At 37.8% G+C, this 15,330-nt stretch overlaps 1 protein-coding gene across 1 annotated transcript in view; it reads left to right on the top strand.

Annotated features, from left to right (window-relative positions):
• Nucleotides 1-13,481, top strand: part of LOC128990303 (histone-lysine N-methyltransferase PRDM16-like) — a 64,861-nt gene extending 51,380 nt beyond the window's left edge. The window contains exon 2 of the mRNA XM_054412632.1: nucleotides 9,239-13,481. Within this exon, the coding sequence (XP_054268607.1) occupies nucleotides 9,261-10,712 (1,452 nt within the window). The 5' untranslated portion in view covers nucleotides 9,239-9,260 and the 3' untranslated portion in view covers nucleotides 10,713-13,481. The remainder of the gene's footprint in view (nucleotides 1-9,238) is intronic.
• The last annotated feature ends 1,849 nt before the right edge of the window (nucleotides 13,482-15,330 follow it).

Genomic DNA, 15,330 nt, shown 5'->3' with positions numbered 1-15,330 from the left:
GCGTGTATAGTTTCTAATAGACAAACGTGCAAGTAGTAGAATTCATCGCTAATGCATAAAGTGACTCTTTTTTAAATGACCTATTGTTGGACTAGCATAAGGTTTGGGTTTGGAAAACGAGCTAGAGTAAAAAGAGCACGTCCAACCTTTGTGATGATACCCTTCGACATTCTACATATTTTTACACTAATTTACTCACAGAATCAAAATTTTTAAATAGTTTACTTTTGTTATTCTGCTCCCAAAATTGATTTTTTAGTTTGATGAAAAACGTCTAGCTGTTATCTAGATGAGTGTGGATTGTCAAAATTACTCCGCCATCACAAATACGAGAAAATGCAAGAGCAACACAATTTAAAAACTTAACTACAGTTTACGAAAATCCTTGAATCATCACGACGATTTTCCCCGGAAAGACCAGCAGACACACTTAATCTTTAGAATTCACAGTGGTTTTCCGTGTCTCCAGCTTATTATTTTAGCCTATAGAACAGAGAAATGTAGTGGTTGTAGTTGCGATTTAACGGAAAAAGAATTTCCTACGCACATCTCTGTCAACGACCTTCACTCCTTGACAACTGGACATTCAGTTCCAATCCACACGTCCATCGAGTCTTCACAGAAGCAGTTACTTTCCCCTGTGTTTACCAAGAGCTCATTGTGGTCATAATTGCTCTTCTTGTGTCTCGGTTCGCTTTACTTACATAATGTAATAACCTGTGGCCGTCGCGAGGATTCGCGATAATGAAGGCTTATTTACAACGAGTGTTTGGTCTCGGCGCGTGGCCAACTTTCTTCTCCTAGGCGGTGGTAATTATCTTGGCTATTGTGGTGCCGAATTTCGTGACGGCGGGTGTCCGCGCCCCGGGACAAGCGACGCGACGACCGGAAACTACGGAAGTGATCTGCTCGGGGTGTAGGAAGTGTCCGGGGAAGTGTTTATGTAATCGTTACAATTACTGTGTCTTCCCACCAGCAGGGAATGATGGAATACGACGAAATACGCCTGAAATCCACCTTGTATACCAGCGTTACATTAACATTTTAAAAATTGTTTAAGAACTTAGTTTTTTATTGTGAACATGCTTAAACGGGTAGCAACACTTGGGTTGCAAAATGTCAGCAGTTTGCAGAAATGGTTGACAAAATTTACTACTGTAATATTCTCAGAATTGTAAGAACGAAGATGAAAAGACCTAGGAGTTAAAGAAAAGGGTATTTTTTAAGGATAATTCTAAAGAACGTGCTATAAAAGATAAATCAAAGCAAGAAATTGTCAATGATTTTTCGAAATTTTTAGTAAACAAACCTTATTTACGTAGATCTATCTCGTTCGTTATTGAGTTCTCTCATTGATGGTTCCAGAAATTTAAATTACAGTTTACCTCATTCATGTAAATCTATCATCCCGTATTAGTACTAGTGTACGGCATAACTAAATTAATATGTTTGTGAGATGTCATTGGACATTTATATAAACTCATATGAATTTAAAAGTAAATAAAAAAAAAATAATAATAATAATAAATAAGTGAATTTAAAAGTATGCAAGTGTGTACATATTATTTATCCTATAATCTACACATATGATTGAAATCACCTCTACCGGGGAGTAGTTGCACAACTTATCTTACCTCATAATTTTCCGCATCAACAATAAATTTTAAATCATACACTACGGAACGGAAGTTTCAAAACCTAAATGAGGCCAATAGCGCGGGAGCGTCCGAGAATTGAAGTGCGCAACTCGTATCGGTATCGGCGGAAGAGGCGCCTCGGCACATCCCCTATTTGTTCTGTTTTCGAAACTTTGTGGGAATGTAGGGCGTGGGAGCTCCACCTGACGTAAGGAGATGACGCTGGGAACATCTTCGGTGGGAAATATGATGTGTACTTAATTACCGCCATTGTGCAAGTGTTGCCTCACTCTTGCTCTTCTTCTGTGATTAATCGGGCCAGATTACGAGGATGACTCTACGTTCGCGATCCTTTGTACCTTGTGATCGTCTGCCGGCCTTGACGCCGTCGGGAATATTTCACACAGAGACCGCATTCCTCGTTCCTTCTAAGGGCATGATTTGGCTCCGTATTTAGAGCTCGGTGGAATAATAAGTCCGAATTCGGTGGAATCGGTGGAATTTTAACTGGGATGAGGACAGGCTGTCTCGTTTGCGGGCGAAATATTACACACGATTTTCTTTGAGAATTTGGGGGTTATTTGTTTTCAGGTTTCTCATAAACTCCAAACTGAATGTATAATACTGCTTCAAAAGACAGCAAATTAACTAGTGTTATAGCAGATAGTTGTAAAATTTGTGGAAATATACTATTTCTAATGTAAGAATTATTATTCTGGTTGTATTCACCGGTATTATTTCCTTGCGAAGTAAACTTTGATTTGACTTCATAAGAAACAAAAACAAAAGTCACGTTTTCCTTTACTCACATGCCAGTCCGTACAAAACAAACAAATAGCTTATCAAAGAACAAACTAATAAATCATACGATAGTAAACAGTAAACAGAGACCATTACCTCGCTTTGACCCACATCAGCTTCCGTCGGTCGATGCAGAGGTGAAGTGTGAATAAGTGATGTGGTGAAGTGGTGTCATGAGTCGGTGACTCAATGATTTTCACGCTCAAATAAGCGTTTGCACAATCCAGACTCGAGTGGTCGACACCCGATACACTTCACTGATATTTTGTTGCGAAACAAATGCAGCTCACACAACCTAATCTTTAGAATGAGATTAAAAACAAATTCCACACTAAATCTAATCCATTAAGGGTGGTTTATAGAATAGAGGGATGTTTTGTTATCATCATTTAAATCCATTCTGTAAAAAAACGCCCAAACCAAGGTAGGTAACTTGAAAAAGCGTATCTCCTAATAAGGAAACCCGACTACAGAGATACCCATAACATTTCAACGCACCAATCAAAACGACGCAATTACATTTCCTAGCTATCAGTTAGCTGTCGCATGCTAAAACATTTGTATCACAAGCCCAGATATCTCCAGACGTAAACTAGTTTGATAAACAGTCGCACAGTGAGGAAGCAACCGCAAGAGCCGGTCTGGTTTATCGCGAGAGTCTAGTTTATCGAAGTAGCCAGACACGGTCGCATTGCTGAGCGTAAAGCTCGGTATATATACGAGGTAAAGGTTGGCAATTAACACGGTAGTGAAGAGTGTAGTGTGAGTCATTTACGTGGAGTACACGAGTACGTTGGTAACGATGCTGAGGCGCCGTGTCTAGCACTGTTAATGTATGTTGCGGGGTCCCACAAGGGTCAACGCTAGGGCCACGCTTCTTCTGTCTACACGTCGTGCGCTCTGCACGTGTTTATGCGATGAACTATAGAGCTTACTGAACGCAATGACACTATTTACGGCTGGGGGATGATTTGCCAACATATTTTTATATGGGTGCTAAGAATATATCACTGGCCAATAACGAAGTTTATCAACTGTTGTGTAAAGTGATTTTTATAGTTTTCGGAGTATGCAATTGTTTACAATGAGTTTTTTTTTAAGAGGTTGGCGGTTTCTTTTGGCCTTGATATACTCTTTCACATAAGCCTCGGGCTTGTGCGTGTAACATGATTCAGTACATCACAAATATACCTAATCGGCGTATACTTAATTAATTTGAGGTACTTGAAAGAATAGGTGGAAAGGCTATCAATGTTCAAAGTGTCTCAAAGTGTTTAATGCAATATGACTCAACGCTCTGAGATGATGAAGAATCCAAATTAAAATTTACAATTATATTTCAAATCATAAAAATTTCACAACAGTTGAGAATAAGTTTTAATTAAAGTGCAGTGCGTAGATAAATCATGAGTGCTCGAGTGCGACGCCGTTAGTCTTGACACGCTACACACGACTAACACGAGGTGTGGACAACGACCTTGACATTCCGTGGAGAATCGCAAAATCGCGAACCACGATCAGATTACGCTGTACATATATAAATGTAATTATGCGCTCAGGTGGGCCGCGCCTAGTTTCAAAGTTGAGTCTTTTTGTCGTGCTACGCCGTCTGCTGCCGCGGGGTTCGCTGCATATTCAGCGACTGCTGCTGCTGCTGTTGCTACTCTTCATGCATAACTATAACTCGTGTTCGCCGCCAGGGGGCCTGTCCTACCAATTACCTGAGGCACCATACGATATGACACGTTGTTATTGCGTTTTACACGTAAAATGACACGCAATTTAAACCCGTATCCAGTTTCACTATGCCCCGCTGAGGGTTATGAAGTGGCAGCCATTTTTAGGAGGAAAGATCGTTTGAAACTGTCGGTGGGAGATCACGATCAAAGACATACAATATAAGTAACGAGTAACATATATGACTATATAAAGACACTATATGAGCTTGTGAACGGGCACCTAATAGGTCTACCCTAAAATACCTAATAATACTGATAACCATTTGAGAACCATGCAAAGAAATTTATTGTTAAATTTGACCCTACTTTCTAGTGCTAAGAAATCATTCCTAATTTCACCTAATTTCTTTACTGGATGCTTACTATAAGGTAGGTGAACTTTCTCTAAACAGCAACCGACTCTATATTCCGTAGGAATTACCTACTTTTAATTGAATCGTGAATTTTGTCAACAGTTAAGTTCACAGAATTAGGTCACCAATCACTCAACGATGTTTAAATTTTCGGGGCAACCCTAAAAAAACCCGTAAAACAAATTATTTCCAAGTTGATTCAGTAAATTTCTTCAACGATTTATTAATTAACCTGATACAATTTCGCCCGCAACACTCCCGTTTGCTTAATCCGCCAGATGCCATTTCTCCTCTCGTCCGTCTCCTCGCCCGACACGCACGAGGTCCTCCCCCGGGGCGAGCTGGCATAATCCCTTGTCACTCGCTCCGTGATTTTGGAAACCGCTTTCTCGCCACTCTCTACCAAATTAGATGAGACGGAACAGATTCTGCGCAAGACAATGACAAGAAAATGACCGATCGAGTTGTCTTAGCGCTTCCTTGTTTTGGTCAAACAATTTAGCCACTAAGGAGTTTCGGAGGTTCGAGTGGTTAAAGCAATAGACGTGGAGAGTGTTACCATACATTATATTTACTTGCGCTATGCAACATCCTTACATACTCGGGATAGGTGTGTTGCTAGCATTGTGATTGGTGTCTCGGACTTTGTTGTTAAAGCAACGGGTTCGATGTCGGTCCTAAAGTCCTCAAATTTTCGACTTTCTATGTCGAATGCCCGACCATTGCATATTCTTTACACACCTATTGTATTGAGCATGGGTGAGTTTAACTAGACCACATGTTACTATTACTATACACGTCAATACATTTTGTTGCAGTGCGAGTCAGCTGATTGGCCGATTTCACTCCGAAGAAGCTACCGCACGCGGCGCGACCGTAACATCTGTTTCATTGCGCCGCCGAGTACGGGCAGAATCCCGATTGTCTCGCTTCCTTTCCCGTACCCGGAAACTGGATGATGCCCCATCTGCCGGCGGCGCCTGCAACTAGGCTTCCCAATCAACATACCGAGGATAATGAGCGAAGAATCCCCTAATAGGACGTGGCGTGCGCCAACTCGTCGTCCGTATATATCAGTGTATGTGGCAATTACAACGGGGAGCAATTCTGATCTAGAATGTGTGATGTGTTAATACGTGGAAAGGTCATCTGAGACTCGTACTTACGCAAAGCCAGCGTAATGAGCCAGTGACATTTCCTAGCCTGGATCCATCTGTTTGTTGGTCCGCTTTTTGCCGGGTGAAAAAGTTGCTTCGCCCCGTCGGGAGAGTACGTTCCTTTCGTGTCAGTTTGCATTCTAATTTGGAAGTAATTAGTCGCGTGGTCCTATGTTGAGCTGAATAATGGATTTTCATAAACCGGTAGTGAAATTTTGTTTAATTGAATCTTGTGGCAAATATGGACGAGAAATATGCTCAAGGGCATAATTTAAAAGATTGTCTGTTTAATTAGTTGTATTAAATACGGATTAAGAGATTATTCAATTAAGAAGTTGGACTACTTTATTTATCATGGACAATAATAATATAGAGTGCATGGAATGGAAGTACATTGCCCAATTCATGCTGTTGACTATACAACAGTTATATATTGAACGGCTTCAGCGCTACATTGAAATAATCAGGTATGTTAATTTGAACTGTTTGAATGCAAACGTTGGAAAATTCCGACGGGGACATTAACAAATAAAAAAATGCTGTAAACATTTTAAAATTGAACCTGCACTCATGAACCAGGATATATTTAAATCAAGGATGACATTAATTTAATTTGATTTGACCCACATTAATCAAGTCATTGTGTTTTCAAACCCACGAAAATATTTAAAACCTGAATTAATCGTCAAAAACTTAATGTTTACAGCTCATCTCATAGGTTTTAGTTAATTTTCGTGTTAAAACTATTTACATGAAAACCAAATAAATCAGTAGCCTAATGCGCCGTTTACATAGTAAGCTAGTGAGGAATATTTCCTAACATAGTTTACTAAATAATGTTGTAATATGACGAAAAATATAGTTCATCACACGGGAAATGTGTATTTCCTACCCTAATTTTCCGACCACATTTTCGGCTAGTAAACTTAGGCTCGGATCGAAAAGAATCACTTTACGCTCTAGTTATAAAATATACTGTATCGACACTACGACCTGTTTGTAGAATACCGAAGGAATGTATAATAAACCACAAGCTCAAAAAACCTTTTTTACAATAAATCACCAAAACACCTCTTGTTTTATTTTTAATAACCAAATCACCAACGCACCCATTCCATACACTTTACACTGACTCATCATTTCTACAGAGAGTGGCGGACGATCTAGTAACTATAACGGCTTTTACACTCGACCGGTAAACAAACGGTCGTAATTGACGTTCGTACGATCCTAGAGACGATTATCAGATGAGAGATAGGATAAGTGAAATACCAGGTCGTTCCTATCACTCGTCGCTCGTCGCTCCTTCAATTGATTACGATCTGTTAGTGACCTTTGGCCGGGGATTGAGCATTGTGTTGAAGTAATGGACGTGGTTTCACATCAGAAGCCGAACACCCACTCCCATCTCTTCCAACTATCTTACGTACCCAGCCAACATTGTGTTGAAAACTCCTGAGCCCATCTTGTAACACCAAGGAAATTAAAATTACAAGGTAAAATTGATAACTCCTGATTTGTGTCATAGATTTTAGTGATGGCAAGAAAATTGTCTGGGATTATATTTCTGATTTTTATCTACGATGTTTAATAGAAAAACAAAACATCATTATACAATGACAATGATAAATTAAAAAACCTTCTAAAATAAATACACTTGTACATTTTATACCGTTTGAGAACTAAATACAATATCAATAATACATGTACTAACGAGGGGTTTGTTGATAGGCTAGTGTCTCGCACTTCAGTGGAGGGTCGGAATTAATACCCCCGCATGTCTATAGAAGTTTAAGAAATTTGAACCAAATGATTTTAAAATATACTTGGCAAAAATTAATTTACGAAATTTTGCTGGCGTCAAAATTAACAAAGAAAAAAGCTAATTGGAGTTAAATTAGAATTTTTACATGAGAATCTTTAACTAGATGTAAATATCTAAAGATTCGTTTGTTTGACGATTTCGTTAATCTAAACAAAACCGTCAATTACAATTTTTTCCACTGTTACCAATCATTAATCCATCTTACGATGTAGGAGTGCTGAGAAACCTACAACAGGCACTAAATCTTATTCATACCATCCGACTATATTTCACTCTTACGACATAATCTTTCTCCACAGTAAAAACGATTTGCGCATCTGTCGAGTTGATCATATCCGCGACGTTGTACTCGTACGTGTGGATGTACGCAAATCATATACGTCGTGCGTCATAGTGATGGGACACTCACTAATTCACTCCTACACTAACATTATACGCTAGGATGCGCCGTGGCAGGCGTTTATCACAATGTCATGGTGCGTTGATATTTGTGCGATTATTTCCTCTGTTATCAACCAATCAGGCATCTGGTTCAGATTGATGACCAGCGCTTGAAAGTTGTCTTCTTCATTTTGGTTGGAGAAATGATTTATAGGCTATAAAATATTGTCAGATTTGAGTTTTAGGACAAGTTTGCTGTTTAAAGGTGTTAAATGGTCAAAGAAGTAAACGAATGTAGATTTAAACTAATCCATGTTTCACGTCTGCAGTGGAGCAGTAGACAAATAACTGTTTATGTCAGATGTAATTACAACCTGAAAACTAGTACACTGTTTTGTATTGTAAACACAACAATAGCTAAGGGTTGTGTAGGTGTAAATTGTGCTAGTAATCTTCATACAATTGTATTTCATTCAAATCCGTGGCTAACCTTGGTGTTCGCTGCGTTAACTATATTTTATCCAATCTAAAGACAATTTACACCACGTTATAGATGTAAGTACATTCAATGAACTTTACCCGGTGGGAAAATTACCAATAATGGTAGTATGATGGTTATAAGGTAGAATCACCCCGTCTACTTGTATAAATTGCACTCTATAGTTCATGGTTACTATTGCGCCTGCTTAGCCGGAAGGTACAGTGTGTTCGCGCAAACACTCGAAGGACGAAGTAAATACCTTCGATTATCATATTTGTTCCACTTAAGCCACTATAACATTCGTAAAGTAAAACTTTTATTAGATAAAACACAATGCAGATATAGATCCAAATTTCAATTACATAAAAATTATTAACACTACTACATACAAAAGAAATCTCTGGCTGACATTTTGATCGGTTTGAGATGACGAAACCGGAGAAACAATAAGATATACTGGTGCCAAGAGTGAGGAAAGTTGAAATATAGTGTTTGCAATGATGCCCCCGAGTCTTCTTATCAGTAGAACCTGTTCTGACGATTACACGTTTCTTTCAAACCGAGATTTGAGATAAGGACGTGATTACAGGCCAGACAATACTCCAGTGGGTCATATAGGTTGTGGGCGGACAGTGCTCCCGGGCTACTAGCCTGCTGCGGCCCTCCCTTAATTTCGTAATTGCTAAATTCCTTTCCTCGTGCTCGATATGTTTTAGTTATCCGACACGTTTGTACTGTAGATTGTCGATTTACTATGCATACTTGATGTCGTTTTGTTTTGCTAATCAGACCTTAACTTGGTAGTATGCTATGCATTCATAGATGGTTTTATGTTTGTACTAAGTATGTGATGGTTTGTTACAGGGTGCTGGCGTGACATAAAGTGATGAGTGTAGTGGACACAGCGACGGCTTGGTACAGCTACTACCCTCGCCTGTCGCAGCCCACTATGCGAGAGAAGGACTCGAGCCCCCGCAAGATGGTGTTGCCTACTAGTGGCCACAGTTCGCCCAAGCAAGCGGCCGTCTACCCTCTGTCTATCAGAGTGCCCGAGCCCCAAGATGACCAGCCTGCTGACGAGATGCCTTTTGACCTGTCGAGAAATACGAGGTCCTCCGGGCCCCACATGTCTCCAGCGGGTAGACCTCCCCCAGGACCCGCCGGTGATAGGGATGACGACCAGCCCTTGGATCTCAGAGTCGACCATAAGAAGTTGACACTCAGGAGGGACATGGAAGATGAAAATCAGAATTTGATTCTTCGGACTCCTTCTCCAATCGAGAATGGTCCTATGTCTCCCTCTGAAAAAGACGCTGAACTCCAACTGAGAGTTCGAGATAGAAACCCTAGTCCGGAGGTTCATAGCCCTAGAGCGTTGAATTCCTATCCCGTACTATTTCCTCCTCAACCGATCCACCCCATGATGTTGGAGATGTACCGAGGGGTAGACAAAGTTCCCAGGTTACCTATTCCCTATTCGACCGCTAGTCCGCCGGGTTACCACCACGGCCGTTCTTACCTCTTCCCCAACCCGTCGCTGCTCAACGGCCACCCGGCTCCACCCCCGACCTCTCCTCACTTCGACGTGATGCGTGCTCAGCACCCGGCACTGCAAAACTCCTCACCGAAGCCTTACCCAGAGGTGGCGTCGGGTGTCGGGGGCAAGCTCAACAAGGACCGGTACGCGTGCAAGTTCTGTGGCAAGGTGTTCCCTCGATCGGCTAATCTGACGAGGCATCTGAGAACGCACACGGGCGAGCAGCCATACAAGTGCAAGTATTGCGAACGCTCCTTCAGTATCTCATCCAACCTACAACGCCATGTTAGGAATATTCACAATAAGGAGAAACCGTTCAAGTGTCAGTTGTGCGATCGGTGTTTCGGTCAACAGACCAACCTAGACCGCCACCTGAAGAAACATGACGCGGACGGTCCGACGATCATGGACGACAGGAACGGCGGAGGGAGAAGTCCCTCGGTCGTGCATCCCAACTGCAGACCGCGGATGATCGGAGAAGAAGGCTACTTCGAAGAAATGCGGTCCTTCATGCGTAAAGTGAGTGCGGAAGAAAATATGACGATGATTCACAGAACAATCGTACCGCCACCTAGTTACGGGTTCGGCCATTCGCACCCGCAAGAGGACGTGGACGGGCGGAAACAAAGAGACAGTTTGAGTAGCAGTGACAAAGATAACTTTTCTTCGCGTTCCTCGACGTCTAGCATGGGTTCGTTTTTACCGCCGGCCTCACCTATGAAGGAAGGCCCTGGGTCACCAACAGATAGTCACCGGGAGGATGGGGACCGTGTGGAGGTGGCAGGGACCAACAACACTTGAGACCTTCATGGGTCAGAGAGCGAGTGCTAGTCATCCCGAGGAGTGTGCATACAGACTTACGATTTGTACCATTTTATCGTATTTTATTTAAGTTACCAAGTTCTATTTCTTCTTCCACTGTCCTTACTCTAAGTTTAAATCCTGCCAGAGCAACTTTAGTGCTCAATAATATATTTTCACATGTGTTCAGCAATTTAGGGTAGGCATATACTAAATGTTCTTTAACTTGGTAAGCAGCATTTCCGTTACTTTTGTCAGAGTATATAAGTTAATAAAATAGGGGTTTTCCAGTTCTGAGCAAAGCTGATCCTATATGCACCAAAATGTCTTCGATCAAGTACATACTTAAATGAATAAAAATATTTGTTGTTAATACAGTATCGAGAACCACTATGAGGCTTAAAATAAAACGATAACTTTACCTAAAATCTCTCAACATTGAATCTACCACTTATCAAATGTATACAGTATGCATTTTAATTAAGAAAAGTATTTCCCAAATAACTATAGAAGACAAAATTACATTCGGTAAGTAAAATAGAGCGTCAAATTTCTTAAATTTTTTCAGTGATATCACCTTTCAAAAAGCCGTAAACAAATTAACCACATAAACATATCTAGATCAACATTCGTGATTGAGTGAAATCCGGTTGAGCCCACCCACCATTTGGCGAAAGCAGTCGCCTAATGTATTATACTGGGCCCTTAACCGACAAATCAAAACCTGGCGGGGAAAGTGACCTCTTAGCAGCAACTTAATTAGACGAACTGGAAATTTGAGAGGAATCAATCCCAACAGCTGCTACTCAAGTATACACAGATTTCCCAGGGATATTGTGAGATTGATTAAATTAAAAAAAGGAAATAATTCCATAATTCTAAATAAACACTTGTAGCAAAGTGTATTTTAATTTATTTTCATCTCTAGAATAGATAAGTAAATCATAACATCCAAAATTGATTTAACTTTTATAATTACAAGTGCAAAAAATTTTATTGGATTTTATTTTTCATGTTGGATTTTATTGTTTATTGAAGTATATATCTATCTGATTTCAGACATTCAGAAACATCAGTGGTTTTAAGAAAGGGTAGAAAAATATTAAAAATTATTTCTGATTAATCTTGTTGGTTGCCCACAAGAAAACTTTGGAACTTAAGTTGCTGCCATTGCAAATCAAGAAGTTATAATAAAGAGTTTAATACAGATAACCAGTGGTGTACTTTTAATACAAAATATGTCAAATTAAAATATTTTAGAACAACTATAAAAGGCTACATTAAAATGTATTCGGAATTTCTTTCTTGTTTCTTAAGCATGTTCTTTGTACTGTAGTAATCAAACTGTGAAGTAAACATCTATATCGAATGTTTTTAATTAGATCTTGGGATTGAATTCCGACAAATGTAATTGTCAATGCCGCTTTATTATTAATTACCTTAATGTAAGTTTACAATAGTCATATAGTTCTTCCACAAATTTTAAATAGTGTGTACAAATTTTAAAGAATTGTCCCTAGCTTGTTATATATCTTTAGTGGTTTTAGTTTGTTGTTCTATTCTTTAAAACTTGTACTTTCTAGAGCCCTTTAATTACGGTAAAATTCTGACACCTTGTTAAATTTGATTGCTGTTATATTTTTGTTAGCTTTTCAAGTGTTTACTACATTCTACTTCACTTTTAAAATTATTATAGTTAAAGTTGGATCTAATTTGCTCTCTTGTGCTCTCTAAAAATTCAAATTTGTTCCTATTTTTATTTTATAAAAAGATTAAACTTAACATGGCTTATGGTAGCCAGGTAACTAAAATACGATCAGGTAATATGTTCCCTATGACAATTGAATGGACAAAAATGTGTATGAAAACTAATTTTAATGTTCTGTTTTTACGTAGTTTTAATGTATTCTTAGTTTTGTTGGAATGATAGCTTTATAGCTCTGTGATATAGTCTTGGTGTATTGTGTTATTCACTGACTGGTTGACCCATTTTTACATGTTGGTAACTGTTTTGTTTGTATCGATGGATTTTTGAAAAGAATAATTGCGTTGGTATGTCCTTAGCAATGACATTTTCTATGTCGTATGATTTATGTATGAATCGCTAAATACTTTTAAAAAGTTTCGTATAACGGATTGTTTTCATTTATAAAGACAGCGTCTTCTGGTTCCTCCCTCACTTAAGTAAAGTCGTCAAAAGGTTATGCCTTTTATTAGCTTAGTGGTAAAATTATACAATTTTAGAATGTATGCCTTCGAGGATATGATTGTTTAGATAAAAAGTAACCAATTCTAAAAAGAGCTTACACACGATCACCATTAATTCCACAATATTTTCAAATTACAAATTTAGAAGTTTTGCTCTACACAGATGAATCCAAGCTATACTGAAGTGAAAGGAATTGTTTTGTAAGCTACCGAACAGCAAAGTACTTTGTAAGAATTGAACATTCGCATGGAATTAAGTACAATTGAAAATGAAAATCATAAAATGTTACCATAACTGTTAGGGAAGGGTGCTTCTATCCCTAGTCAGTATACCACGCAACTTGTATATACAGAGAAAAGGTCGCGACATGTACAAACTCTAGGTATTTATTCAGATAAGATTTAATATATTGACAGTTTTGTAAAGAATTTACGTAGACTGTATAAGTAGTTTTCACTATATATATTTGTACTGCCGGACATTGTGAATGTCCTTTTATATGAATTTGTATACAATATGATTTTTTCGATAAGAGAATAAATATATTTAATATACTGTTATTCTGTGTGGTGATTTAGCCTTATCTTTGATACTAGTTGTTTTTGTCGACATTTGGTTTTTGGCAATCAGAAGTCCTCAAACATTTTCGGTACGAGGATAGTGTTAATAGTATTTATTTTATTGATCTTTTTGCCTGCGTTACAAAGATCACTAAATATATTTAGGTGGCTTCATAAATCGCAATGGCTTGGTTTTTGTTTAAAATTTCTTGGAAGAAACAGCCTAGGGTGCAACATCATTAAAACGTTCAAAATATATATTTTTTCATTTTAATTTTTATTTTGTTTTATTCCTCAGAATTTCCTCTTTAAATTGAAATATAACACTGCGATAGTTTTTGTTATCTCTAAAATTTAAATAAAAGTATAAACAATGTTGAGTGTTACAATGTAGTCACTTTTTCTTTTCATAGATTTCCTCTATTATTTTTTTTACTTTGTGGACACAAATCTAAAAACCTATAAGATATACAAGGACCAAATGTTTACACATGTTTATACAACCACTTACCAATTCCTTACACAGGGATTTGTATTATTTGTTAACCTAAACTATGGTATCTTTTAGTAAGAAAAATTCAAAATTGCAATATGTCTCATTATTTGCTATGACAAATTTATTTGTATGGATAATTTTAAAAACCCTGTGTACCCTGTGAACTAGACTATTTTTATTCAAGTAGAATATAGCCGTACACATAATATGCCAATGTATTATAGGTTTCAATAATTAATGTGTCATAAGAGACGCTATGGTGAAGTAAGAATCTCTTCTAGTTTAGTTTAGTTAAAAACTCCGCTTTTGACACAAAGTAATTTATAGACGCACACTCATAGGCTCAATTCAAACACTATTTTGAATTGGCAATGAATTTTAAAATAAAACATTACGTGTACAACTACTGATCAAATATTGTAATACCATATTAATTCAAACAATTCATTATAAAAAAAGAAGCTCTATAAAATATTGGTAAAAGAAAACCACTTTGATAACTAACTCTAACTGATGCATGGCTACGTATCATGCAGATTTAATAGGCAGTCACTATGGTGAATGAAAAAGTACACACTATTGAGCACACTAGTGAAAGGGGTTTATAGTTACAAACAAATACAGAATAATAGGTTATATTTGTTTGTTGGTATGAATGTAAAAAGACACATGATATAACAAAAACTGAAGTGTTACACCACCGCCACCGTTGAGTCCAGAATATAAGACTTTTTGCGAAAATCTTGTCACTAATACTAATTTTAACTTCATCATTGAGGGAATTTAACAAACGTATTGATTGAACATGAAAAGAATTAGTATATTATGACTGTCTTGTGTCTAGGAAATTATAAAATATTATCACCAAAACGTGTCTGTCTAAGATGAAAATTCCTCATAAATCTATACCTAATTCTTAAATAAATACATTGGTTCATGACTTTAATAGTTATGACATTTTCATTCAGTCAAGGCCATCTGATTCTCCAGGAACGCAAGAATTCCATTGAATATGTGTTCCATTGTTTGGAACTCAATTTCACACTCACAAGACTTAAAGTGTTTCAATCCCTATTTACACGTCTCATTATTACACATTCGTAATTAAATGTAACTCCTTAGTTACAACAAAGCTCAATGACAAAGAGTGATTGTTTTCAAATTTATCGTATTTTTTTCATAAATTTAAAATAAGTATCAATCCAGGAAGATTATACAACAAAATCTCGTTAAAATTGTATAAATAATAACATTTTAATTGTGTCTAATGTTTAACTATTTATTTTGTGCAACAGGTAAAATAAAATAGGAAAATTTGAACTAGATACATAAATATTTGGTGGATAGCGGGTG

Source organism: Macrosteles quadrilineatus, unplaced genomic scaffold (genome assembly GCF_028750875.1).
Source record: "Macrosteles quadrilineatus isolate MER2022 unplaced genomic scaffold, UCM_ALF_1.0 Scaffold_3__2_contigs__length_128488019, whole genome shotgun sequence".
NCBI classification, from domain to species: domain Eukaryota; kingdom Metazoa; phylum Arthropoda; class Insecta; order Hemiptera; family Cicadellidae; genus Macrosteles; species Macrosteles quadrilineatus.
The sequence above is the reverse complement of the archived record's forward strand: the minus strand, read 5'-3'. Positions and strand labels throughout refer to the sequence as shown.